Source organism: Hippoglossus hippoglossus, chromosome 15 (genome assembly GCF_009819705.1).
Source record: "Hippoglossus hippoglossus isolate fHipHip1 chromosome 15, fHipHip1.pri, whole genome shotgun sequence".
Taxonomy (NCBI): domain Eukaryota; kingdom Metazoa; phylum Chordata; class Actinopteri; order Pleuronectiformes; family Pleuronectidae; genus Hippoglossus; species Hippoglossus hippoglossus.
The window spans coordinates 7,939,653-7,966,490 of NC_047165.1; the positions used below are offsets into that span (position 1 = coordinate 7,939,653).

At 43.9% G+C, this 26,838-nt stretch overlaps 1 protein-coding gene across 4 annotated transcripts; it reads right to left on the reverse strand.

The window, feature by feature from the left end:
* Nucleotides 1-4,319: 4,319 nt before the first annotated feature.
* On the reverse strand, nt 4,320-26,838 carry dachc (dachshund c). Of its 4 annotated transcripts, none has more exons than XM_034609030.1 (11): nt 25,968-26,838; nt 18,388-18,497; nt 16,270-16,374; nt 12,886-13,064; nt 11,586-11,706; nt 11,323-11,457; nt 8,589-8,812; nt 7,846-7,993; nt 7,028-7,156; nt 6,752-6,856; nt 4,320-4,938 (listed from the first exon to the last, which is right to left on the reverse strand). In XM_034609030.1, exons 1-11 carry the CDS (start codon nt 26,549-26,551, stop codon nt 4,901-4,903), a joined length of 1,878 nt encoding a protein of 625 aa, XP_034464921.1. In that variant the 5' UTR covers nt 26,552-26,838; the 3' UTR covers nt 4,320-4,900. The 4 variants fall into 4 exon arrangements, with proteins under 4 accessions (XP_034464921.1, XP_034464920.1, XP_034464923.1 ...); XM_034609029.1 differs by having other exon boundaries at nt 7,846-7,996; XM_034609032.1 differs by having other exon boundaries at nt 8,589-8,785; nt 25,968-26,825.

A 26,838-nucleotide genomic window follows, 5' to 3' on the forward strand; every position in this document is an offset into this window, starting at 1 on the left:
AGGAGGTGTCCTACGGGAGCCCGACAAGACCAAAACAGGCTGATTCGCAATCCGCTAAAATAACACGGGAGTTGACCTGAGGAGGGCGCTGTTGCTCTGCATTGTAGATGTAAAACATATTTTTGTTGAACTTCCATGAAAAACATATTCACATCCATGCACATGGTCACTGACAATGAAGGAACAACAATTCATGTAGAATATCAATAATTTATTAATTTGTATTAAATTGCTAAAGATGTGCAACTAGATTATAACCCCCCTCCCCTCTCTATTAAGCATTTACTGATCATAAGATAAGATGAGATAAGATAATCCTTTATTAGTCCCACAAAGGGGAAATTAGCAATATTACAGCAGCGAGAGTCAAACATAGGCATCAGTGAGTAATAATAAGTAACATGCAATATTCAAGTGTAATGAATATAAAAAAAATATAGAAAAATATAAATGGGATAAAGATCATGTATACAGTACAGTGTAAAAACGTTTAGTTCTACTGGGAGCAGAGCTGGTTGTCCAGTCTTCCCACTGCAGCAAGGAATGACCTGCGACACCTCTCCTTCAGACAGACAAAAGATAATGATCAAAATAAAATTAAAAAAGATAAAGAAAATATAATCTATATAGTGCATGCCCCTTAGATTTAGTCAAGCTGCATCAAATTACCCACACTCATATCAGTTCCCTAAATATGACTGGTTTATGTCATTATGATTAAAAGTGGATGTCACATATTTTAAGAAAGTGAGAAAAAAACCATCCTGACATTAAGTTTTGTGGGAATCTGTTATCAGTTTTGTGTATAATCTTGCAACAAACAGATGGAGGTGAAAACAATCATCTGCATTGTACAGCTACTAATCAGTCATGGGAAAAGGCCTCAGGTCCTTTATTAGGCCCAAGTTTAAGTGGCAACACCAAGTGTAGAAATGCAAAAGTAAAAGCCATGCATTAAAAATTTTACTTAAGTTTTAGCAAAAGACTTTTTAGCACCAAAGTATACTTAAAACTGCCAGAAGTAAAAAGCTGTAATTTTGCAGACAGTATTTTATATTATGAGATTATAATAAGAGATGAATTAGTGTGTACATCACTTTAATGTTGCAGCTTGCAAAGGTTGGGCTAATTTCAATCACTTTACATACTGCTGAGCACATAAAGAGACGCGCAGGGGGAGAGGGAGCGTCCAGAATCACCTGAATCGGGGGGGAGCTGGTCTCACTGGATGCATTTAAAGTAGCCTCATTTTAAACGACTTGGAGACAGGCACATCTGGCTGTAGGTGTTTTGACTAATTCATTTTGTCCCCGTTTGATCCCTGATGTTGAAGACTCGCGAGGAATATCTGATGGATATTTTAAAATAAATTATGATTCTGTAATTCGCTCTTTATTTTGAAACTGTATGAATGTGTGCAGCCCTGTCAAGTGTGCTGTCTTGACCAGGATGCTCTGAAATATAATAAAATGACAGAAAAATATAAAATAAAAAGGAGAAGTAAAAAGAGATATTTTGATCTCAATGAGACTTTCCTGTTAAAATATAATAAAAATAAAAGTAAATAAAGTACCTCTCAATAATAGTATATTGATAGAATAACTCGTTTAGATGTTCTTTTATGTTTTGTGGTGGAGTAGAAGTGCAAAGTAATAATGGAAATACCCAAGTAAGAGAGTTACTATTTAAAGCAAATCTGCTAAATGTATCATGACAGATTCCACAGAAATGCATCCACACAGCGATGAGAGCAGGATCGTCTCCCATCTGCGGACGTTGTCTCCCTGGTGACCACCAAGACCTCCAGGCTGAGAACCCCTGATCTGACCCCTGCAGCTGGGTTTCCAGCGTCTTGCTCACAGATGTTTCAGCAGAGTCGGATGTTGGAGCTGGAGGATCCTCCTGATGATGGGGGCCAGTCTCCTCATCCACGACTCCACACTGCTCGTACCTCACACGCCTCCGACGGGGCATTCCCAGGCCCTGAAGCACCAGCATGTTTGACCTTCACGCTTGTCATCTACGGCCATTTGCTCAGTGTGTGATATGTGTTTATGGGTTGGTTGGATGTATGCATACAAGCAGCACATGGAATGTTTCCCCCCTTGAAGCCATGTGATCATCTTTCTGACAGAGCGCTAACTGTTAATTATCTTTGGGGCCTTGAGCAGGATGTGACTGCACAAAGTCCAGATTAATGACTTTTTCTTCTGGTGCTCTGGCCTCATGCACACAGTGTCATATCTTGTCAAGGTCCAGACTTCCTTTGCAGAGGCCCTGCTTTGTCTTACACTACAGGCTGCCAGTTTTAGTCACATCAAACGCTGTGTGTACCTTTGAGCCCGGCGGTGATTGCTCCGGAGCCATTAGATCCGATGCTTATGCTACGTCCAAGTACATTTGAAAAGATATGGCGAACAGCTGTCTAATAGTGTTGCATTTCCCAATCATCCGCAGATGCAGTGGCGTGTTAGTTCCCATTGGTTAGTTCCCACCCATTAGGTCTATTTGGCTGCCGGTGGTCAGATGTGAGTGCAAAGCAGAGCTCAGGAACAGCTTGCTAATTGTGTTTCAGACCTTCTCTGTCACTGATGTAGGAGTGAGGTCTAAAAAGGTTGCTTTGCCCCTGTTCTCAATCAAAGATAATAAGATTAAACAGCGCGGAGATGTGTGTTTGCGTGTGTTTGTATGTGTGTGTGTGTTTGTGTGTGCTTACCAATAAAGAGACTCCAGATTTGGAGACAGCCTTGACTCCTGCTGTTTGCTTTGTTCATTAAGAGGAGATGAGCAGATGGTTTGCTGGTCTGTTGTGCAGTGCACACATGCGGACACACACAGACACACGCGCACACACACATGCAAATACACATACATGCATGCTCGGCCCTGTCACCTTAGCTTTATCCTCCATTTATCTTTTCCATTACACATCTCTCAGCAGGACAATGCCACTCGGTGAATTGTAAGGGATGTGTGTCCATATGTGTGTGTTCGGGCATTTGTGTGTCTGTGTGTGTGTGGGAGAGAGACAGAGAGACAAGGGAGCGTGAAAGAGTCGAGCGCTGCTGAATGAAGTCACAAACCTTTTTAGTCAAGACGGCCTCTGAGGTGGTCAAAAAGCTGATGACTCATTCACACGTTCATTTATGTGAATCATTGCTATTCACTTGTCAGCCGCTCTGTGTTCAGGAAGAATTGCTTGTAACAGAGGTATTGTTTTAGTCCTGCAACACAGCTTATCTGCCTATGTCCAGGAAATGGCACTCTGCACATTGAGACAGGGTAGAACGAGCAGAAATCTGGCCGAGATTTTCTCTTTTTTCTTTTGGCACAACAAAGGGATTCAGAACAATGCGAAACAGATTATTTACGACTTAAGAAAACTTAATTTTGCTTTCCACTGAGCATCCTGAGCATCCACCTTCTGTCTTAGGGGAAATTATCTGCTTTAGATATGTTCACCGGCATTTTAATCATTGACCCTCGCACATCATTTATTACATATTCATCCTTTTGCCCTCTGCATTTGTTGAGGAGCACTTGGTGTGGTGTCGCATGTCTGCAGCTACACAATCTGTTTGCTCCTCATTTCAGTTTTGATGCTTTCAAATATCTTATATGTGAAAAAAGTTAACAGATTTAAGTTGAGCCACAATTGATTTGTTTCCAGACATTTACAGTGATTTAATCCTAAAGGTGCCAGTAGATATTATTCATTCATTGAATTAGATAAAGTTTAATCTCCTGCAATACTAATATTTAATAGAAAATAACAATATCTTCTTTGTGTCTTTCTTATCTCCCTGCAAATTAACCATAAAAGTGAATTATTACCGACACAAGTTTTTGCTTTTAAAGTTTTACACTCCTCTCTATCCTGTGGGGGAAACACAATAAGAAAACAAGAGCAGCCACGGAGCTGTGTTGCATCGTCAACGTGTTTCACTAAAGGACAGTTTACACGTGACCCTGCTCAGCACCTTCCTGTCCGTCCGTCAATACCTACGTGCATGTTTTTTGGGATGGAGCAAGAATCAATCCCACCCCCCCCACACACACACTCCCTCATATATGTATAGACATGCAAGCACACGGAGCTCCCCCTCCTCCGTACGCACGACACAAATCTCAAGGGTTCACTGTATCACAGGATGCAGAACTATTTTTTTTTTTTTGTTGCCACAGAAAGGATAAATAAATCAAACTATAAAGCCACATTCCACAGGGTCCAGTGGTGCGGTGTAGTTCAGAGAAATCAATAAAGATAAAGATTCACATGAAAACAATTAAATTAATGAAACATTGAGGGGGGGAAAAAAGAAAGAAGCAGTAACACAATTTAATAAAAAGGATTTGTATTGTTTGTATTGTCAAACTGCACTACTGCATAACATACACAATACAAGTCATTAACTGACTGTACACCATGCCATTATGTCTTTTTTTGATGATAATAATAACAAAGATGATGACTATATATGTACACGACTCTGTTACAAGTAATACTCGTCCAGCACTTGTGTCCAGATAAACAGCACTGACAAAAAAACAACTATGGTCGTCTTCATCTAGGATCTAAAAACCTCGATTGAAAGAAACACAGTGAAACACATCATCAGAATAAAGTACTGTTCCCACTACGGCCAAGATTTGGTGATAACTGCAATAAATTAAAACGAGAGAACAATGGGAAAGTTCAAATGTCACCGTTGAAATGTCGGGGAGTCAACGTGGAGACGTGGATCTCAGATGCCACTGAGCATGCCTGTCGATTGTAGGTCTCATGAAGGAGGAATCTTCGTCGCACTTCCATCCATCCATCCATCCATTCATCCATCCATTCTTTCATCCATCCATTCTTTCATCCATCCATCCGTCCATCCATCCATCCATCCCAGCTTCAGTACATCCCAGTGGTCTGCAGGAACACTCTGCCCTCTGAAATCCACAAAAAAATACAGATTAGTTAAGCACAATTTAAATTCTTAACATTTAAACTTATGAAACCGCATTTAAATTCACTAGATCTGGATTTTTATTTTATTTGGATCTGCACCAAATTTCACATTCTCATAAATATAGGTCCCATAAAATTGTGAGAATTTTTTCTTCAAGCTTCTTCAAAATCCTGGACCCGCCCCCTGATCTAGACCCACATCAAAATGAAATGGGATCTTTCCTGATCCATACCACGTCCATTGACCCGTAGTTTTTGCGTAATCCTGGTAACAACAAACGCAGACGAAAACACAACCTCATTGACGAAGGTACAACTCAGACAGTTTGATTTTCCAGTCACTGAAACAACAGGATGTAAAATGCAGTGTACAATTAATTATTCATATAATTATTGAATAAGACCCTATAAAGCCTCAGCCTTAATAAAAGATCATAATTTAGTAAAGTGTGAGTTGAAAATGTTTGGGCCCCTGATCCCTGTTTTTTGTGATAAAAACTTCCTGGCACAAAGAGACCACATCCTGCCTCGCTGTCTGACAGACAATTCCCCTTTAAATGATTTATTACTGGGTGTTAATTATGCAAATGATGTCCAAACAAACTCGTCACGAGGACAATTAAGACAGCCGTTAATTAGTGGCCAGTTTTCTTCTTGCTTCACTGACATTCAATTAAAAACTGCCTTTGAACAAGCACGCCGGCTCGTGCGGCGGTCCTGGCACGGCGTGGAGCAGAGGTGGGCTCGAGCGGCGCACTCTCCTGATGAGGTCGGGGTCCAGAGATCACAGCCCTTTTTTTTTTTTCCTGTCTGTTTAAGATGTTACACGTGAGAAATTATTATTAATCTATCCCTGCGAGGACAATAACGTCGGCAAATATAAATATATTAAAACGTCCGACTCCATTAAAATGGTAGTCCAGATGAACTGCCTCACGCTTCATTTAATTTTGTTCAATTTGTCAGGAGCGGTCTCTGTGTGAAATCTTTGAAAACCCTTCCAGTAGACTGGTCAGTTAAGCATCAAAAGCAGAGAGGAGGTGAAATAATGAAATCTGTTGTCCGGGCTCAGTTGACAGGAGCAGAATAAATCCCCACCAGCAGGTATATCAGCGTTTATTTCATAATTCTTTCAATGAAACTGAATAATTTACCAAGCAGGACAAGTCATGTGAAGGTACGACTGTTAATTCACCACAAACCTGGTGCAGTGCCTTTAGAAATACTGATACACACATACCTTTGTGTTTTAAAAAATGAGTCATACTTTATTTTTAAGAGCTAGACTCAAACTCAAAAGATCACTTGAGCAGCTTAAAAGACTTTTATGTTTTTACTTAATATGAACATTTATATTTTTATGTAATAGGCCAAAAAAGGAAAAATGTCTTGACATTTCAAGAACAAAGTGGTAATTCTACAGAGAAAGAATCACAGACTTTTTTGTGGAGGAGGAAAGTTAAGTAGTGGTCGACTTTGACATCCGCATGATATTCAAAGGAAACTCTGGCGAACACATTTTCTCCCTGATGCATATTTCCAAATTTTTTATTTTATTTATTATTTCATAATATATACTTTACTCTGAAAATCTCAGAATTTTTTCTATCTTCAATATGGTCCTGTTACACTTTCAGAATATTTTCTGTTCTTAGGTGGCAAATAAATTATGAATTTTTCCTATCTCTATAATAGGGTTGTTTGTCCTAATTTTTATGTAAGTTTCCGTGATTCAGCAGTGGCAGCAGTTTTTACTCAAACTGAGGAGGCGGCCTGTTATTTGCACACCTGTACCTTGTACTGTTGCCTTGGTGTCCAGCCTGTTGTCGTCGTGGTTGCTCCCATCCACGTCCTGGGTCACGGGTTCTGTGTGAGGAGGCGCTGCCGATGATTGATGGCCTGTAGTTTGGTCATTAATTAATAAGGACACTTAATTAGAGGCTAATGAACAGTCGGGGCTATGTTGCACTGACGGCTTGGTGACATTTAATATGAAAATGAGGAACTGGCAATAAAAACGGAGTCACAACAGAAATATAATACATAAGTAAAAAAAAAAAAAAAAGGTACCTGTGTGTGTGTTGGCAGTGTGCAGGAGGCTGTGCTCGGCCTGATCTCGGAGTTTGACCTCCTCCTCCAAAGCTTCCTGTAGCCTCCTCTTACTTCTCTTTTCCTTCTTCAGGCGCTTCTGGATCAGAACTAAATAGAGAAGAGGAAGAAGATGAAGGACAGATGACAAAGGACGTTGTTGCTTTTATAATATTTCAATACATAACGTCATTTCTGTTGTTGTGTTTTTGTCGCCCTGACTTTCCTGCATCATTACATTAAGAGCTCTGAGGGACTTTTTGTTCATACAATGTGTTGCTGGGGTTTTGATGAGATATCAATAGTCATTAAGTGTCATCATATATATTTGACATGAAATCGAATTGCATTCACAGAGGCTGGTTGACAGGTTTTGTCAAAAAACGATTGAAAGCTTTTCCCGCACATGCAACAGGTCACCAGCATCATGTGACCAATTTTCATTGGCACCTTCTGCCAACGTCTCCATCCCGTGTGACCTTATCAAGGAAACAACCTTTGACTGGCATTTGCTCTCACTGTGCCGTATTTGAAAGCAACACGCCAAACCTGATTTACTTTGTAGTATACCGCCAACCTCAGTCTAATTCACCTCTGCAGATGCTTTAAGGCGCTAATATACAGTAGGTGTCCGCTCTTCCTGATCTGATTTTCAAGTTACTGGACGTCCTGTCAGCTTAGAAGTGGATTAGACCAAACTGTTTTTGCTGTGCAGCAGAATTTCCAGTGTTAAAATGTAAAAATCTGCAAATTAGAATAATCTCCATGGGAAAATCAACAGATACTGTGTCGGATGCTACCTCTGTTTTTCTGTTCGATGCTAAGCTGCCGCTCCAGAGTCTCTCTGAGCTCCCGCTCTCGGACCAGCTCCAGCTTCAGCTCCGTCCTCTCCAGCTGGTCCTGCTTCTCCTGCGCCCGGGCGTTTTCTATGGCAACCCTCAGCAGACCCTGCTTGGAGACACACAGGCACACATCAACAGGTTACACACCGGACAAAAGCCAGAAGACTAAAGCCGCAAGCATCTAAAAATGCACCAGAGAGTAATCACCTGATCTCGAGTAAATATTTACTCTTTTTAATGTGTTTTTAAACTTTCAGGATTAAAGTAGATTAAAAATGAGCTGCAGTTGTTTCAAGCAAAGAGGATGTAAACCAGCTCGCTGTAAAAATACAAAGATCACAGTGAACTTGTGTAATTAGCAGGAAAGAAGGACTTTTCTGAATGAAATCAACACTGATCTCTTAACTCCACGTTAAAGACGGAGCTGATATCACATCAGGATCAAATGAGGTTAACAACATGTGGGTTTTTTTCCTATGTAAACCGAACCGGCGAGCGCATTCATTGTGACTCTGCCATAACAAAGACGTGTAAAATCTGAGAAGCAGGTCAGCACACGCCCATTCCAATTACTGCGTTTCTTAAATGTCTGCCTTGTCTGCTATTTATCATTTCAGGAAATCCCAAAGAGTGGCTCATCTCCCTCTCTATTCATCTCGGAGTATAATAACGATAATAATAAAGCCCCGGCAGAGCCTCACCTGGATGTTCGTGAGCAGGGTCTCTATGGAGGACAGGCCTTCGGGGAAGATGAAGGGAGCGTGGTGGAGACCTGCTGGGAGCTTCTGTCCTGCAGGGTAAGATACCCTCTCGCAGCCCTCCCTGCCTGATGGGGGTTTCTGGTAGACTTGTCTATCACAGCTCTCCCTTGTTGTCGGAGTGGCCATGGAGCTGTTATCTGGAGGGCATGGAGACAGTTTGATGTCTAGTCAGAAAGGCTAACACAATAATATGCAACAATATGTTAATCAAGGTTAAATGCAAATTTCTATAATTCACAGCATTTACTTAATTTCTTGTAAACATATCAAGCCCAAAATCAAATAGGTGTTTACACTAATTACTGTGTGTGCAAGTGCATGTACATATACAGAGAAGTCCTGGTTTGGGGTTCTGAAAATGTGGTTACCCTTTATTAGATGGCACACTGCCTATTGATAATTCATCACAGCTTGACATCTCACATAAAACAGCTAAGAAGCTGCATTATGGATGACCATCTGTTTGTAAACCTGAGAACTGCCTGTTCCCATTTCGTGACAGCGAGGGACTTGACGATTGGCCGGTTTTTTCCACATTTTTTCCCCCCTACATCAGTCTGTTGCTCGCTCTATACGTGTACTGTCATCCGAGCCACTGAGGACGGAGACGTCCTGGGAGTCCGGGGCTTATTGGAGCAGAGACGAGTGTGAACGTGCGATGTGAGATCTGGCACTTTTCTCTGTCTGTGACAAATGACAGTGTTTTCTCCACTTAGCTGACCACAGCATCTTCTGCTCCAAATCCACCCACCTCCCCTTCTCCGCCTCGGCCACACGTCTTGGCAACTGTCACATTCAAGGTGTTTCACAGATGAGAAGCAATACCCCCCACACCCCCCCGCCTCTCCTCCATTCTCCCTCTTTCTTGCTAAAAGCATTGCTCTGTAGAGAAAGGTAATTAGCAGGTGCTGGCGAGCTCAGCGGAGGGCATCCAACTACACTCCTGTGGCTCACATACAGACACACACACATTCATAGGCGCTGAAGTGCGCAGTCAGCAGCGTGGGCTCCCCAGGCTCCTTGGATGTGACTGATCCTTTATTGAGTTACTGTTTTACGCCTACTTTACCTCACACTCACACACACACACGTTTGGCATAAATACACACACATACACACAACTGCCAGCTCGTTTGATCATTTACCCATCTCCGTAACCAAGGTCACTGTCTGTTTTTCTCTTTTCTCCCAACTTCATCTCTCTTTTCCCCCCCTCTCTTATCCCTCTCCCACCCGTCCCCAGGGCTAATGAACTTCACCACGTGAAGACTGCCAGTCAGCGGAAGAGAATGGGAGGGAGGGAAGGAGAGAGAGACAGAGAGAGAATAAAATTCTGCTGATGTTTGGTTAATGGGAGTGAGGTGTCAGGGATGGCCTCTGATCTCTGCTGCATGGATACGTTGTTCAAAGACCACCGAAACAGCACACACAGCCAAAACCGCCTTGCATGCACACACACTCAGAGATTATCATACAATGGATTGACAGAATGACAGCGCTGGAGTGCTCTTTGAAACTCTGTTCAATCCATGATAAACCTGTCCTGTGATGTTCTAGGTCAAATACAAAAGCCTGCAATCCGGCAAATGTACATGTGTTTCATTTGCATGCCGGAAAATCAATTGAAAATCAATTGCATAAATGTGATGTGTGACGCATGGCATTCACGTTGTAGGTGCCATCACTGTTTTATCAATACGTTCACAGATACCTGACAGCATCTGAAACCTTACCTGGGAGGCCTTTGTGATTTTTAGATTCGATTACTGAATAATGTGATTCAGTATTAGAATACATTTACACAGGCGCGTGCACACACATACAAACTCTCGGTTCCTCTCCCGCTCCCTCTCCCTCTCGCTGGAGATTTCTGCTGACTGTTTGTCCTTGAGCAGTCCTCATTAAGCTAATGCAAACCTCCCTGACAGAGAGAACCAAACAACTGACGTTGCAGTGCCGTGGCAACGCGGGGCCCTAACGACAGGGAGGCAGTCGTTATGCAGATGAGGTCCAGCTGAGAGCACGGGAGGCCGCCTGGCTCGTTAGGCCGCGGCCCGGCAAATGGCTCGCTAATGTAACACCGCTTCCTGGTCTAATGGAGCCCTGTTTTGCAGAATTATTTGTCTTTGCTCTCCGCGGGGCGCCAGGGGGGCCACCAGCGGCGAAGAGGAGAGGAGGAGGAGAGAAGGGGCGCGACGGTGAATCTTTATCGACCTGTTAGTGAGACATTTCGCTCTTGTTGAAACTGTTAGAAACCCTCCCGCTTGTAAATAAAGGGCTAAATAAACTAGTCACACGGTTGCCACAAGTGTTCAAATCCACAGTGGGAATGATGACACGGATCGATGGACTGGAGGGAAACTGAATGCTCGTTGTATTGTATTGACAAACTGCTCAAAGGCAATTGATTTACCAGAGAAATAATCATTACTAATCTTTAAATGATTAATGACCGCAGACTCCAGAAATTCCCAATAAAGAAACAAGAACTTGACCTTTGGAGTCAAATCGATGCCGTCATTCGATAAATCTCTAATGTAATGTAATGCACATTTAAAATGAGACTAAACACATGTAAAAACAAGAAAAGGTTCATTGAAATGTTGTTTTCTTAAACAGTAAATACGAATATCAAAGCTGACTGAAGTTACACAAACATAATAATGTATCTCACCTCTGTCGGTGTGGCTCCTCTTGCTCTCCTTGCTGTATTCCACCGGAGTCACATCTGTCTCTCTGGATCCCTGCACCACACCAGGAGAGTGTCCTAACACACTGTGACTTGATGACAGGCCGTCATGGTGCGAGTCTGCAGAGGAGATATTAAAAGTCAAAAAGGCCATAAAGTCCTCACAGGTGTCATTACGGTTAAATACTCCCTCAATTTTTGCGAGGACACTACCTCGCAGAGCGTAGATGACACAGGTGAGTACGTACGTGTGGTTTCTGCGATACGTTCTATGTGAGACGGGGAACTCGACACACTGCTGCTGTGATTGGACGACATCTGGGCTTCCTCCAGTGAGGGAGAAGGCGAGGGGCTGTCACGCACTCGTTCCTGCAAAACAAAACAAAAAATTATTACAGAGTGAAAATTTTACTTCCGTGTTATGTTCCAGTAGAAATAAACTTAAAATCCAACTGACACTGAGCCTATGTCTACATGTCGTTTCAAAAATTCCCATGAATCATTTTACTCAGATAGGAACCTTTACCGATGTTTCAGACGTGTGATGGACTGGAGATGTGTCCAGGGAGTATCTTAACCTTTACCCAGCTATCATTGACTCCAACCCCAGGTGGTTAGCTCTCAGAAGGTCAAAAGGTTTAGCTAATGGATGGATTCTTTAGTTATGTTATCCTTTTCTGTTTCTCTTCCTGTAAAAATACAGTAAAGCACATGCTGAACAAGTTTCTGGCCTTATCTCAGTTCTGATAAAATGTAATAGCTGCTTTTTTGGCTGAATACAGTCGGCTCCACATATCTAAGGCACAATCATGTTCTTTGGGACACGTAAGGGCCTGGAAAGGTAATATGGTATTGTTTGGTTCTCACATAAAAATGTGGTGTTGCGTTTCAATAACACTCTTTAACTATCTCTGGACCAAGCCCAGTGTTTGAAAAACAATGGTCTGCATCGTTAAAATGACTTCCTGCCACTGATGAGGACACGATGTGATAAAGTAGATTGTGAGGAGTGACGTCTGCAACAGGAAATATAATCCGTCCAAACCTCTTTTACTTAAGAGTGAAACCAGTGATGCAGTTTTTGAGCAAAGAGACCAACTCGGCTATAAAGGTCACAGTTTCTGTCTGCAGGGAGAATATTTTAAAAAGTTTAAAAATAGATATGGGACTGGCCCTAAGCCAAGGAACAAATGAGGATATTCTGGTAGTGATCCAGAACTTAGACGACCACCAGTGGACAATTTGTGGTTTTCAGACCAACTATGGTTGTAAGAGAAACAGAAATTCGATTCTAAATTCTGAGATAAACAATTAGATTATTAATCTTGAAATTAAAGGGACTTTTAAAATTACTTTAGATATTAAAAGCAAATTGGAGTTTATTGCATTTAGTCATGTATTTAGTTTTTTCGTAATACATTTGTTTTGAAATAACACTTCTATGTAACTAAAACTCTGATTGGATTTACAATTCCCGTGTGTCACATGACTCAGACGCTAACAAGCTGGTGGTGAGATCCACCCGGGCTGATGGTCCACAGGGTTCACCTTAATGACAGAGGTGGGAGCCCTGGCATGGTGGTTGGCATGAAGATGTGCCACGTTGGCCATGCTGGCCAGTGTGCTCAATCGGTTCATCTGGCCCATCGCCATGGAAACGGAGGCCGGCGCCAGGCTGGCAGGGATCAGAGGATGTGACATCATCATGAAGGGCAACTGATCCAGAACTGGGGGAAAGAATAGAATAAAAATACAGTAAAACTACAGATAAGGAACTGAAGGACAGTAAAGTACAGTAGAGGCTATTGTTTGTCATAAGAAACAGAAGCTCTGTTTAAACGCCATGAAAGCTGCGGTATCCGTGCACCCAACGTGAAATAAGTCTCTGTCTTCTTTCTTTTTGTTTCCTTGCTTCAGTTGTATTTATCCATCAGGCCTCTCCCTGCTCAGCCCTGTGGTGTGTACTGAACTAAAAGCCCACAGTGCCTCAGCTTCTCTGATGACACGACTGAAACTGGACGCTGGTATCATTCATCTGTGATGTCAGTATTACCTGGATGACTGCTCTGCCTCTACAGCGCGACTTGATGATATGTGTGTGTGTGCGCATGTTGAGGGTGAAGAGATGGAGAGAGTGGAAAAAGGACGCGTGCAGGAGGAGAGATGATGAAAAGGCAGTAAAGTGGAAGAAGACATGATTGAAAAAAAACCCTTGTCCTGCTCTTTAACATAACACAGAGTTGCTGTTGTGAAGGCTTTTCATGAATTCTGCTAAAAAACACAAAGTCAAACTAAGCCAAGTTAAGAAAACAATTTCTTTCAACTCTGTTCTTATTGATAATCCGACTTGTTTTCAGCGATTCAAATCAAACTCTTTATTATCTCGGGCCAATCTGTTGTAGGGTCTCCTGTCTTTAAGACAAATACCCACTATCTTTAAAGCAAATCCTTCCTCTCAAGTACACCCTAGTGGGTAGTTGCAGTCCCTCTATTCATGAAGCAAACAATCCTGTTGGGGGGGTGGGGGGGTGGGGGGGGGGGGGGGGCAGAAAATGACATAAATATTTATCATTTAATAAAAGGAAAAACAAAAACAAAAGAAACACAGGGAGGAAGTGGAACAAAAGAAGCTGATGGCAGTCCTGGTGCCGGGCCAGCAATGCACGCTGGGTAATTATAAACACAAAGGAAAAAATCTTGGACTCTATTCCGCACAATTGTCACAAATAATGGAAGGAGTGCATGGAAACAAAAAAGAAAAGAGGCCGATCCAAAGAGGAGAGATGAAATGGAACAAATAAAGGAGGGAAAGGAGAGAAAAGAGAGAAAGAAGAGGGAAAGAAAGAGGCGAAGTCAGAAATAAAGAGTGAGGCGTTGACTTTACGAGTCGGGCTCGCCGGACATATGTGCAGTGCTTTGTGCATTTGGCAGATTAGTCTCTCACTTGCCCAGAGCAGAAACCAATCCAAACAAAAGATCTGTCTGAATGGAGCTAAATAACCAGATGCTCCGACAATCAACCAGCAGCCAAATATTAAACCTTGGTTAGAAACCAACACTCCACTTTTGTCACCCCCCCATCCCCCACCCTCATAATTTCATTTTCATTCACCCTCCCTCTCCTTCTTAATTCTGTTTTTTTCTCTTCCTCTCCCCTCCGCTCCCTGTGCCCTCCCATCACTCTCTCTTATGTTTCATTAAAAAACATCAAAAGTCAAAGTGCCTCTCTTATGTTTATCCAAACAAACCATTACTGTAAACAAACAGTTACTGTAAATTTCCCAGAAGATCTTGTTAAATGCAGAAATGGCTGCTCCCCTGCTCTTCCCTCGGCCCATAAGGTGTCACACTCAGCATTTGTGAGTGTGTGCGTGTGTGTAATCAGAGACCGGCCTTTGTAGTGGTTAAAAGATCTGGTAGGGGTCTATCCTTCCCATAAGGCCGTGGGTGGCAGTATGGAAAAAACACACGGTGCTCATGTGTGTGTGTGTGTGTGTGTGTTTCCACTTGACTCTATCATTAACAGTGATTAAGCTTTACAGGTTTATAATGGCTGGTGGTAACCATGCCACCAAACTGTGCACAGATGCTGGCAGTCGTAACCGAGTGTATACAATGGTAAACAATGCTTTAAGACTGGAAGCGGGCACGGAGAAAAATGCACCACACACACACACACGTGGTGACTCGACTTTCGTCTCCTTGTAATTTCGGAGAAACACAAGGACGGTTTCTTCTTTTTCATTTCTGCCCTAAAGCCTCGCAGTACGCTCCACATGTTAAGTGTATCCCAGGTTGATAGTGTATTCCACACAGACCTCCATAAGCCCTGTCATCTGTCTAAACACACTGATGTCGCTTTAACCTGTCGATAACAGAGGGGGAGGTGCGTCCGATTTGTTTGTGTGTGCGTGTGTGTGCGTGTGTGTGTGTGTGACTGGTGTTTGGAGCGTGGCGTGCGTGAGCGTGCGTGTGTCCGTTCCGCCATCGATTGTCCAGCGTTTGTCGTTTGCATTCAGGATAGTGAATTAGAGAGAAGACTATTGATTTGGCTTCAGCCTCTCATCTTATTCATCTCTCTATCATCCCTGTGAGCTCGCTCTCTCCTCCGCTGCCGCTCCACTTCACTGCAAAGCCAGGGATCGGTGCAGTAAAGGGAACAGCTTTTCAAAACATAGGACGAAAAAATTACACTTGAACATGAACCGAGTACCTTGGAAGGATTGTTTTCTAAAAGGTGAAAATCAACTGTTAAGTGTAAACAGGAACACTTGGCTTACTCAACTCTTTTTTTCCTGTAAAAACTCATCTCATATAACTTGATATAAGCAGACTAATGCCATGAGTAACAGAGCCGGTTTAAGTTTAAACCTGATGTGATGACTAATGTGTGCTAATGATTTACTGGCAACATTTTGAGTCTGCAGAGCGGATGACCAACCAGTATCTATTTCCTGAATCTCATTGAAGTCCCAAAGTGTGCAAACAAATTGAGGCTGAGGGAAATATTTGCTTTTACAGGAATTTATCAAAACCTAGAAAGAAATTGGGAAAACGACACAAAGATTGGTGATTTATAAAATATATATACAAATAGATCTGCGCCATGTGTTTTGATAGTTTGGATTACGTTGCCCAGATGTCTATTTCTAATTTCGTCTGAAGAACTGATTCACGGCTGCGGTCGTTTGTTTTTCATTCCTCGTCTCTCAGAGGAAACGCACGTGCAGCAGAGGTGATGTCACATCCTGGTTTTAATCAGCCTGGTCCAGCAGCCGCACACAAACACAGCTGCTCGAAGTTGTATTGACTTGGCATCCCGGATGTGTACAGACAACAACCCGAGCAACATGTTATACGACCGTAATTATGTGACATTGTGTTTGTGCATGCGCGTTTGTTTGTGTAGACGCACAAACAGACGAGACTCACCGAGGTTGTGGTCACCGTTCTCGCCGTTATGCCCACCATGTTGGTGGTTACTGTGGTAACTGGCCATCGCCTCCAGCTTGATCTTCTTGGCCAGGGCAGACAGATCTGAGAGAAAGACAGATATAGAGAGGAGAGAAAAAGAAAAAAGCAGGAAAGGAAGAAAGAGAAAGAATCAATAAGAGCCAGATCAATGGCCCCGGTGGAGGATTAGAGCAATGGGTAGGCAGGAGGTTGTCATGGGAAGACAGAGGCCGGCCATTCATTCTGACTGCACCGCTGCACCGGCCGTTTAGTCTGCCAGGGAATCAGCAGTGATAGGAACAAGCCAAGACATTCATCTCTCCCACACAGGGACATCACATCCCACAGCACACAGGACGACACTCAGCGGCAGCGGCTCCACCTTTTAGCCAGAAAGTCTGTCTTCATCGGTACAAATTAGAAGCATTAGGGGAAAGAAATGTGGAGATACTTTTTAATAGGGGTTGTGCACTTCTGGATTATGTGAAATGGAGAGTGACAAAACGTAGCAGCAGGGCAGAGTCACATTTTAATTTGCGCCCTGAACCTCAGACGGAGGTTTGACCCACGGAGCAACTCGACAGATAATTAAATATCTCTCGCGCTAATACAGACAAACACGGTGAATATTATTAAAGGTTGGACAAACCCTGCTACTGTGCAAACACCACTGAAGAAACGCAAACAAGCCATAAGTCTTAATTTCCTGAACTTGGATACATCGTAACATTTGGAACAAACTGAACAGCCGAGTGTTTTTTTTTCCTTCTTCTTTGCACAATGAGGGGAATTGTCTGTCCGTCCATATATACGACCACGACAACCACAACAAATTGTTCCTTTTTTCCCTCTCATCTCCTCTTCCTCTCCTTCCTGCCCTCTTCCCTGTTCTCCTCCCATCGCCTCTCCTTACTTTACCTTTTCAAATGTCAGCATCACAGCGGGACATAAGCCACCGCGTAGCGTGTGTGTGTGCGCGAGTGCGTGAGGGCGAGAAAGAGAGACTAAGGAGGATCACATCAAAGATTTTCCCTGCCTTTTACGCTCAAATGTCCTCCCTCTCTCTGTCTCTTTCCCCCCTCTCATGTGGCCAGTTCTAATCAGTGGCGCTGACATTGCCGCCGTGCCCTCTCCTTTGGTGGAAAAAGACTCTTTTCCCACTGAGAAAGATGCTCTTGAACACTCACACACACGCACAATACACACGCGGACACGCACACACACCCTCAAACACCTTTGAACAGTGAGAGGAAGTGGAGGCTAATAGAAAATGGCTTCTTTTGAGGTGGAGAATGAAAAGATCAGGTTGCAGTGAAGAGCACAAAGCCAAGGGCAACTTTGAGAGTGGTGAGGTGCCAACAATTACTTTTCTCCCTTTCTCTGTGCTACACTCACAAACACAGGCACACACACACACACACACACACACACACACACACACACACACACACACACACACACACAACACACACAACACAATAGGGACTCAACTGTTTGTGACAAGAACAAGCAGCACTATAGTTATAAGAAGGCCTTTGGCATATAAAATATAAAATTTAAGAGTATAACACAAAGATCCAGAGATATTCGGACACCACAAAGTTTCCTTCATGGACATTTTTGTACATTGGTAATTATCCTAAAACTTAATTTCATTATAAACGGGACAATTAATGGGTTAAAGTGTCATTTACACAAAGAGAACTGGAAATTTCAAGTTAGTCTTGCTCAACTTTACAGAGGACTTTGTGTACTTAGAAGTCAAGAAAAAAATTCCAAGCTTGCAAGTTATGCCTGGTTTCTCATGTGTCAGCACTATCTATGCTAATTTTATTAATCAACACACAGGTTGCCCGATGATATGAGGTAAAAATGTGTCATTATGTTGGTCTGCAGTAAAAGTAACGCCCCCCCCCCCCCCCCCCCCCCCCCCCCCGCATCTGTATAATATCCTGTCCAAGACAAATTATTGACAGTAACTGACAGAAAACTTTATAAAATGAACATGAATGTAGTCAACAGTGTTAGTTGTGTGATACTGTCTCTAAGGTACACGTATGCACTATATGTACTGTGTGGTGAGGCCTGGGTGGTCACCTGCAGGAGGCATGATCCCAGCGTGGATCAGACCACTGTGGGACAGCATGTGGTGGGTTCCGCCCTCTGTCACACTCTGCAGCCTCTTGGGCGGTCGTCCCGGCCTCGAACTGCAGGCAGAAAACACACGGGCCAACGTTAGTCATTAGGCAGTTTAATACTTTACTCACTCGCTCAGTCGGCTCTTCATGCTGAGCCTGAGATGGGTGGCCCGGTTAGAGAAACTGTCCGTCAGTCTGTAAACCTCTGATCCTGCTGAAATGTCAACAAGCAAAACACTGAAACCTGACCGGTTCCAGGAAGGCTGCTGTACAGCAAATCTGCAGCTCCCTGTGGATGCGAGCAAGCAAAAAAAGGTGTTTCCCTATGGCATCAATAAAGCACCTCATTACTGTTCAGCTTACTCATTCATTTGTTTGCTTATTAAATGTGTTTGCTGGCCTCCTACTCCCTCCATCCTTCCCTCGTCTGGTCATTCATCCCCTCTTTCCCCGTCATGTCACAGATTTTCTGAATAAAGCCTGTGACTACAAGCAGATTCCCATGGTTTGATTGAGCCCGGCGTGCTCAATCAATCCTGGAGGAGTTACGTGAAAAACTGTCAGACATCACTTTGGCTCTGACTAAATGGTGTGAATGTCCTGACAGGGGAAATGACACGGGCCACATCAGGCTTAATGACAAGCAGCGCCGCTCATCTCCTTTCATGCCAGCCTTACATTGGATAACATGAGTCTGTGGGCAAGTGTGTGTGTGTGTGTGTGTGTCTGTGAAGGGAGAGTCTGTGTGATATTAAAAGACGGAGGGGAACGGGGACACGAAGGTGTGACAGAGAGCGGGAGAAACAGAAAGAACAATAAACACGAAAAGGGAGACGCAGGGGAAGATGAGGAGGTGTAAAGCCACAGGAAGAGATGAGAGCAGACACACGGAGGGAGAGTCCGAGAGGGTGAGAAAAGGTGGGAATGGATAGAAAACAACAAAAAAAAAGAGGGAGAGATAGACTAGCGGCGGCAGCAGCTTCCTAGCGTGGGGTGTCTTTGAGCAGATTTTAATTAGAATCTAATCCAGCCGTCATTAAGGCCCCATAAACGAAGCTGTCAGTCAGGAGATTAATGGCGCCTCATTTGCATATTGCATATAATTCATCAATTACCCAGCAGAAAGGACCAATCCCCTGTTGACACACCCACTGGCTGAGAGGGGGGGAAGATGGAGAGAGACAAAAAGACAGAGAGAAAGATTGTGTAGTCACTAACTGTGGAAGAAAAAACAGGTAGCTCATGTGTGTGTGTGTGGAGGAGAGAGAGCGTGTGAGAGATTGAGAGAGCGCACACCTGTATGTGTGTGTGTGTGTGTGAGTGAGTGAGTGTGAGGTTGTGTGTGGTATGTGTGCGTATGAAGTGTTCAAAGGTTAATTTGATGAGCCGATGAGCTCCACAGTTCCTGCCCTCGGTTTTAATGAGTTGTTATTATTGTCTCTTATTATGGGCCCAGACCGACTGGGATGTGACAGCTGACATCAGATATCACACACACACACACTCTCTCTCTCTCTCACACACTCACACGAGCACATCGGCAGCGACAGAGACACACTCAGGTAGACGTACACGTATTCAGACACACACAACATGACATAAAGACATGCAGGAATGTGCAAGAGGGACGAAGCTGTAAATGTGTGTGTGGCACTCTGTGTGTGTGGGTATGTGTGGGAGTGTGTGTTGTTCTTTCGGAGGCCGGGGTGGATTCACATCACACACAATCTTTTTTTGCAGTGCATATAGAGCAGCATACTGTGCTTGACAAAAGCAGGAAATTTATTTTTAGTTCTCAAGTTTGAAGGTAAAGCAACACAGCGCCAGTGCAACTGATGTTGGAACACCTAAAATGAAAACACACACACACACACACACACACACACACACACACACACACACACACACACACACACACACACACACACACACACACACACACACACACACACACACACACACAAAATCAGGCACACACACACACAGAGGCAAACACCAGTGGGGGGAAATAAAATCACAGAGACCAAAGTCTGTGGTTGGTTTTTACTGCAGCCGCTTCCCTTTCCCTTACTACTGTTTATTTGAACACACTAATTAATGGCCTGTGTATGTGTGCGTTGATGGGTGTGTGTTTTGTGTGTGCCCCTTTGTACATGTTGCATTTTAGGGGGCGTAAAAAACTGGAACCTAATTTTGTGTTTAGTCTGCAAGTGCGTTGATACATCAAAGTGACCCGTAGAGGGAGGTCTATGTGTCTCTGTGTGTCTGCGTGCACGCACTCGTGTGTTTTTTGCGTGTGTGTGTGTGTGTGTGTGTGTGTGTGTGTGTGTGTGTGTGTGTGTGTGTGAGGTTGGAGAGCACCGGTTCCCTGAGGTAGGATTAATGAAAAAGCCTTTCATGGAAAAGTCATCAAGCTGAGGGGATGGAATGAGAGAGGGGAGGGGGAAGAGAGAAAACAGTGCATTGTGTGTGTGTATAAATTGTGTGTGTGTATGTGTGTGTGTGTGTGTCTGTGTAGAGGAGGGGGTGTATGGCTTATGACCTCTTTGTCTCAAACTTTAATTAAAATCTCACCCAGACGTCCTCCCTCATGCCAACGCTCTGACCACACACACACCACACACACTGTTTAAAAAAAAAAGGGTTCTCTGCCCTCCAAACTTAGTGTGTGTGTGTGTCTGTGTGTGTGTGCGTGTGTGTTACCTGAAACATGAAACGGCAAACATGGCAGCTGGAGCTTAGCACAGGTGGAACAGAAACAAAACATAACAAAGATGACAGATCTCTCTCTGCCACGCTAACACACACGCACACACGGAGGGGGAAAGAGAAAAGTAATGAAAGAGGAGGAAGTGTTACAGTCAAAACAGTGGAACAGCTACTGGCTTGGAGGAACTGAGGTGCTGATAGGTAGCAGCTGTGTGTGTGTGTGTGTGTGTGTGTGTGTGTGTGTGTGTGTGTGTGTGTGTGTGTGTGTGTGTGTGTGTGTGTGTGTTTATGTGAATCTGTGTAGGAGAAGAAGAGAGGGGGAGAGAGAAAAAAGAAAAAGAGAACTAGCTCAAACAAGATTTTGTTTGGAATATATTAGCGGCGGTTTACAGCTCCCATCCTTTCAATCTGTGTTTATCACACGGGGTTTGTATTCACCGTCACGGTCCGGTTTGATAAATCATATCGTCGCCGCCGTACGCTGGAAATCTTATGCCGCTGGTTAGAGGAGGCAGGGAAAGATTGATGTTGTGATCTTCCTCTCAAATCGACGGCTGAAAAAGCTTTATGTGCCGCTGTTATTAGGAAAAAGGCCTGTGTGATGATGTCATGAAAGAGGCAGGCAGGACGACACAATCACAGGCGTGTACACTTACACACACACACACACAGCACGTTTGATCATTGCAAGAATCTGATCTCCAAAACTGATACCGCCTTACATTCCTCTCCCACATTCCAGGGTCAAGACGATGTCAAGACTGTGTGTGTGTGTGTGTGTGTGTGTGTGTGTGTGTGTGTGTGTGTGTGTGTGTGTGTGTGTGTGTGTGTGTGTGTGTGTGTGTGTATATGTACTCCATTAGGACCTGTCATAGTTGAAGACATGGAGGCCCACTCTATCTCATCATGCTCCTCTCTATAAAACATCAAAAGAGTGTGGAGGTTAAAGTTGAGCTAACCACCCCAACCTAACACACAGACAGACACACACACACACACACACACACACACACACACACACACACACACACACACACACACACACACACACACACACACACACACACACACACACACACACACACACACACACACACACACACACACACACACACAGTCCTCCTCCCCTTCATCGTACCGCTGCTCTCTCTGACAGTGAGTTATGGCATGGCAGTGGGGCTCAGCTTTGAGGAGTCCACCTTCCCATGCGCACACACAAACAGTGGCTCGCCGCTGCCAGCTTGCGAGGCCGAGCTTTTGTTGCACTCCGCAGGCCACTTCATTTCATTTATCAATCATAGTTTGATTTAACAAAGTTATTTTTTTTCCCAGGTCTTGTTGTGAGACCTGTTTCTACATCCACTTTAATTTTGTTTGTGTTCACACTTTTTAGGAATTGACATTTTCAGCAACATCTCATTTATCCTTCAAGAAAGAGACTCTCTGAAACGTTTTAATCAGGAGTAGGTCTAATGTAGAACTATAGGTCCTGTAGAAACTATATTTTGTCCCTTGTTTCATTTTAAAAACATAATTTGAACAAAATTCCATTCACCTCCTGTTTATTGGGCTGGAGGCAGGAAAAGAGCAAACAAAACCAAAACTATCTTCATGGCAGATTTCAAACAGCAAGTAAGATTTTTTGGGTGAATTTAGAAAAACAGCACTGCTTTCGAGACACACATCTTCTGCTACTTTTCATGTCTTTGAGTATGAAAGATGTTGACACACATAAATGGAGAACCCATGCCTTGTTATTAACAAATTCTTTGTTAATAAGTAACGAGAACTCTGGTCTCGCCACATTTCACTGCTTTTAGGTAACATGAGAGGGGTGGCATTTCTGTATGCCACACAAAGTATGCATAATATATATGTACAATATATGCACACACACACACACATACACACATACACACAGTTTGACCTGAGCGAGCTGTTTGATGTGTGTTCCTTACTGAGAATGAAACTGTTCCTTTGTGCGGGAGAAAGAAAAGGACGGAGGATCAGGTTGCCTCCTACACACCATGTTCTCTCTGTGGAACTAATGTCATTTAGCAGCAAAGCCAGCAAACACACAGGCGTGACCATGAGTGTTTGTGTGTCTGCCTGTGTGTGTCTGAGTGTGTGTGTTGGGAGATGACAGAGAGAGCAGAGAGAGTGTGTGTGTTTTTTGTGCCACCTATGCATGAATTATAACTAGGCTTTGACTGAGGGTGAAGTCGGCCCTTCTTCATGGTTTGATGAGTCAGTGGTCAGGGTGGGTGTGAGTGTGTTCGTGCATTTGTGTGTGTGTGTGTGTGGCTCAGGTATTAGTCATGTTGTAGGGACCTAAATCTCACAGTCACATTATGGGGACGTTACGTAAATCATAAAATTTTAGGAAGAGGGTAGAGGTCTAGTCAGGCTAGTGAGTTTAGGGTAGGGATTAGGGTAATGCGTGTAGTTGTTATGGTTTAGGGTTAGCGTAATTCTCCAGGAAATTAATGTAAGTCAATGCAACGTCCTCAGAAGTCGCACAGTGTGTGTGTGTGTGTGTGTGTGTGTGTTTCTGCACAGCAGGAGTGAAAGAGTGAGACAAAGAGGAGAAGGAAAGACAATGATAACAGAGGACATTTTCATAACCTCTGCCTCACAAGGTTTAATTTTAATCTTAAAAGAGAACCGATGAATGAACAAACAGCCAAAGAGAATAAACAGCAGGAATCCATGTAAAGCGTTTCTGTTAGTCATGTTAAACAATCCGACAGGGCTGTTATTCTTCCTCCGGCCTGTCTGACTGTACTGGACTGGAAAATAATAAGTGATGGCTGTCTTAATCAGTAACCAAAACCTCACTGAGCCCCGACACTGTCACACAGACGTAACATCATATTCTTGGAGACGTTCGTGGAACCTTTAGGTTTAGTCAGCCATCCTTCACGCTTTTAACGATAACCATCTTTAGTCCCACTTTTATTTTTTATTTTTTACCCATGATGCTCCATCCACACGAGGGATTACTTAAATTACTCATAATGCAGGAGGATGATACTAATGGCCACCACAGCATATTTGCAGCCTTCAGACAAAGAATCACAGAAGTCGTTTGAAGACTTCAGAAGAGTGATGTTTTTAGATCTCATTAACTAAAGGCTGTTTGAGTGTTGTGTGGATAATTAGAGATGGTGGAGGCTGTGGGTTTTCAAGTTGTATAACAACGTTCCCATTAACACCTGACATGGAAGAAATCCCAGAGCAGCCGGAAGATGTGTCTGGATTTCGTCTTGGTTGGAGGGGCCTCAAATGCTTAATGCAGGTGTTAATCCACTCACATGGAGCTGGAAGCTGATTCTGTCACAGTGTGCGAGTGTTTGTGGTTTTGAGCTCAACAAGTCGAAGCTTGTCTCAATAAACTAACACCTGGTACTAAAATCAAAAAGTAGCTCACAGATAAAAATAGAGCCACATTAAAAAGGACCTGAATGGTTTGACCTACACCCAAGAAACATTAAAAGAACAGGTTAAAAATAGTTTAGACACGCTTACATCAGTTTCTATCTGCTCACATCTCGATGCCTCCTCAATCTGCATATAATGGCAGGTGTAAATTGGATCATTCATGCTCCAAGGAGCGGGGATTAACTATCAAACAATATAAATTCCCCAAACTGAGGCTAATCCACACTCCTCTGGATTCAAACCCATGCTGTCAGGAGCATGTGGTCCCCACAACAGCAGACTGAGGCACCAGGAAACCACAAATCCCATCCAATTTAGCCCCTTTATCCAAACATCTCTGTGGCGTATTGGATTGATGACCCATGTAGTTGGTCACCATCGGAGTTCTGCAAAACAGCCAATTTACATAATCGCATCATAAACACCGAGAATTCATTTAATCATCTCCTCTGTTCTGATGCTCAGGGCTAAAGAGTGTTGATATGATAAGACAGCGAGTTATTAAGGAAGGAGAGAGAGAGACGGAGGGAGAGCGAGGCCGGCGGAGAGAAGGAGAGAGGGAGAGCAAAGGGATCAGTGAGTGAGTGAGTGAGTGAGCTTGTCCTGATTTAAGCTGCCGCTTGGGGCCAAATGAAAATTAATTAATTTCTGTGAAGAATCAATTTCTCAGAATGACAGTGTCAGATTCAATGTGTGCATGTGTGTGTGTGTGTGTGTGTGTGTGTGTGTGTGTGTGTGAGTGAGAGAGCGAGAGTCTGTGTGCATGTGTGTTCATGTCAGGGAGAGCGAGAGATCTCAGCCCACGATAACATGACAAACTTTAGAAGTGTGTGTGTGTTTTAATTAGGATTACTAAAATTCATTATCATCAACACCATCAACATCCTCATCATCATCATCATCATCATCATCATCATCACAGCATTCATCATCCTTTGAAACAGTGATTAGTAACAGGCCCGGTAGCAAGTTGTGTGGTAAATAAAAAAGGGAGTTAACTGGACCTCCAAAGAAAAACAAATCTATACTTCAGACAGAAACAAGTGGAATTTTCATTTACCCTAGTATACTTTAAATGTGAATTCTTGAGAACATTATTACCTTTTAATTTAGAGAAAGATATCAGAATGTGCAGAAATATGACGTATTCATATTATTTTGTACACAAATCCAGGAAGCCTGGGACTTGACCTGACCTGCAGATTGATTTCACATGCACAGAAAGTAAAGTGCAAAAGTTAAAGTCCCTTAAAATCCTATCTGGGATTCACATGTTTTACACCTGCTGCACCTGCTGCCACCACTCACACACATATATATATATACATTATTCTAACAATAAGTTGTGTGACCCTGCAGCCCTGAAGCCCCCGATCACCCCCCACTCACCTGGCGTTGGTGCAGTCGCTGTAGAGCGTCTCGAAGTCCTGCCTGGAGATGAGCTTGCACCGGTTCACCCCGGGCTGGATGGCCCCGAGCCCCCGCAGCACCCGGACCTGCTCCACGTTGCACACCACCGGGGAAATGTCCAGGCGCTTGAGCTTGGTGTAGACGGTGTGGAGCCCTCCGACCAGGTGCTTGAGGAACACGTCGAACGCCTGGGGCAGGCAGATGAGCTCCGTGTCCTTCACCGTGAACGAGGCCAGCTTGGCCCCTTTCACCTCCACCAGTTTGCACTCGTTGTTCTGCGGCGTGCTCTCCACGGGCGACGGGGTGGCGTACACGGGCTTGGCGCCGCCGGACACCGGGGCTCCGCAGGTCTTGAGCGCGGCGCCGTTCGCCAGCAGGAGGTCCGCGCGGAACTGGTGCAGCAGCGCCGGGTGCGCCACCGGAGGAGCCGGGGAGGACGCGGCGGAGGTGGCGGCGGGCGGCGGGGAGTTGGTGGCCGGGGAGACGGAACTCGGCGCCGGGTGGTGCCCGAGCGCAGCCGCGGGGAGCAGAGCCAGAGCAGCCGCGGTTGCCATAGTGGTCATGTCCGATAATTACAAATATATATCTAAAAAAAAAAAAAAAGTAAACTTCAGAGTGAACAGTTTTAAAGTAACTTCCCCCGGAGAACGGCAGCTGCTTAACGGGGAGCGAGCATTGATTGACCCGGTAGAAGAGGAGGAGGAGAGGGGGATGAGAGGAGGAAGAAGAAGAAGAAGAAGAAGAAGAGAGGAGCAGTGTGGGAAAAACAGATCACATAGTTGAATGAGAGGAGGATTGTCTCTGAGCTGGAGATGCTACTGTCACATTAACATGGAGAGGAGGAGCCTGG

Bases quoted from the DNA above. Each gene is read 5' to 3' on its own strand.
- dachc (XM_034609029.1), bottom strand. From the start codon at position 26,551: ATGACCACTATGGCAACCGCGGCTGCTCTGGCTCTGCTCCCCGCGGCT. The intron at 18,498-25,967 runs GTGAGTGGGGGG...TTCTGCCTGCAG, and splicing joins AGCGACTGCACCAACGCCAG to TTCGAGGCCGGGACGACCGC. The intron at 7,157-7,845 runs GTAGCATCCGAC...TTCTCTATTTAG, and splicing joins CATCGAACAGAAAAACAGAG to TTCTGATCCAGAAGCGCCTG.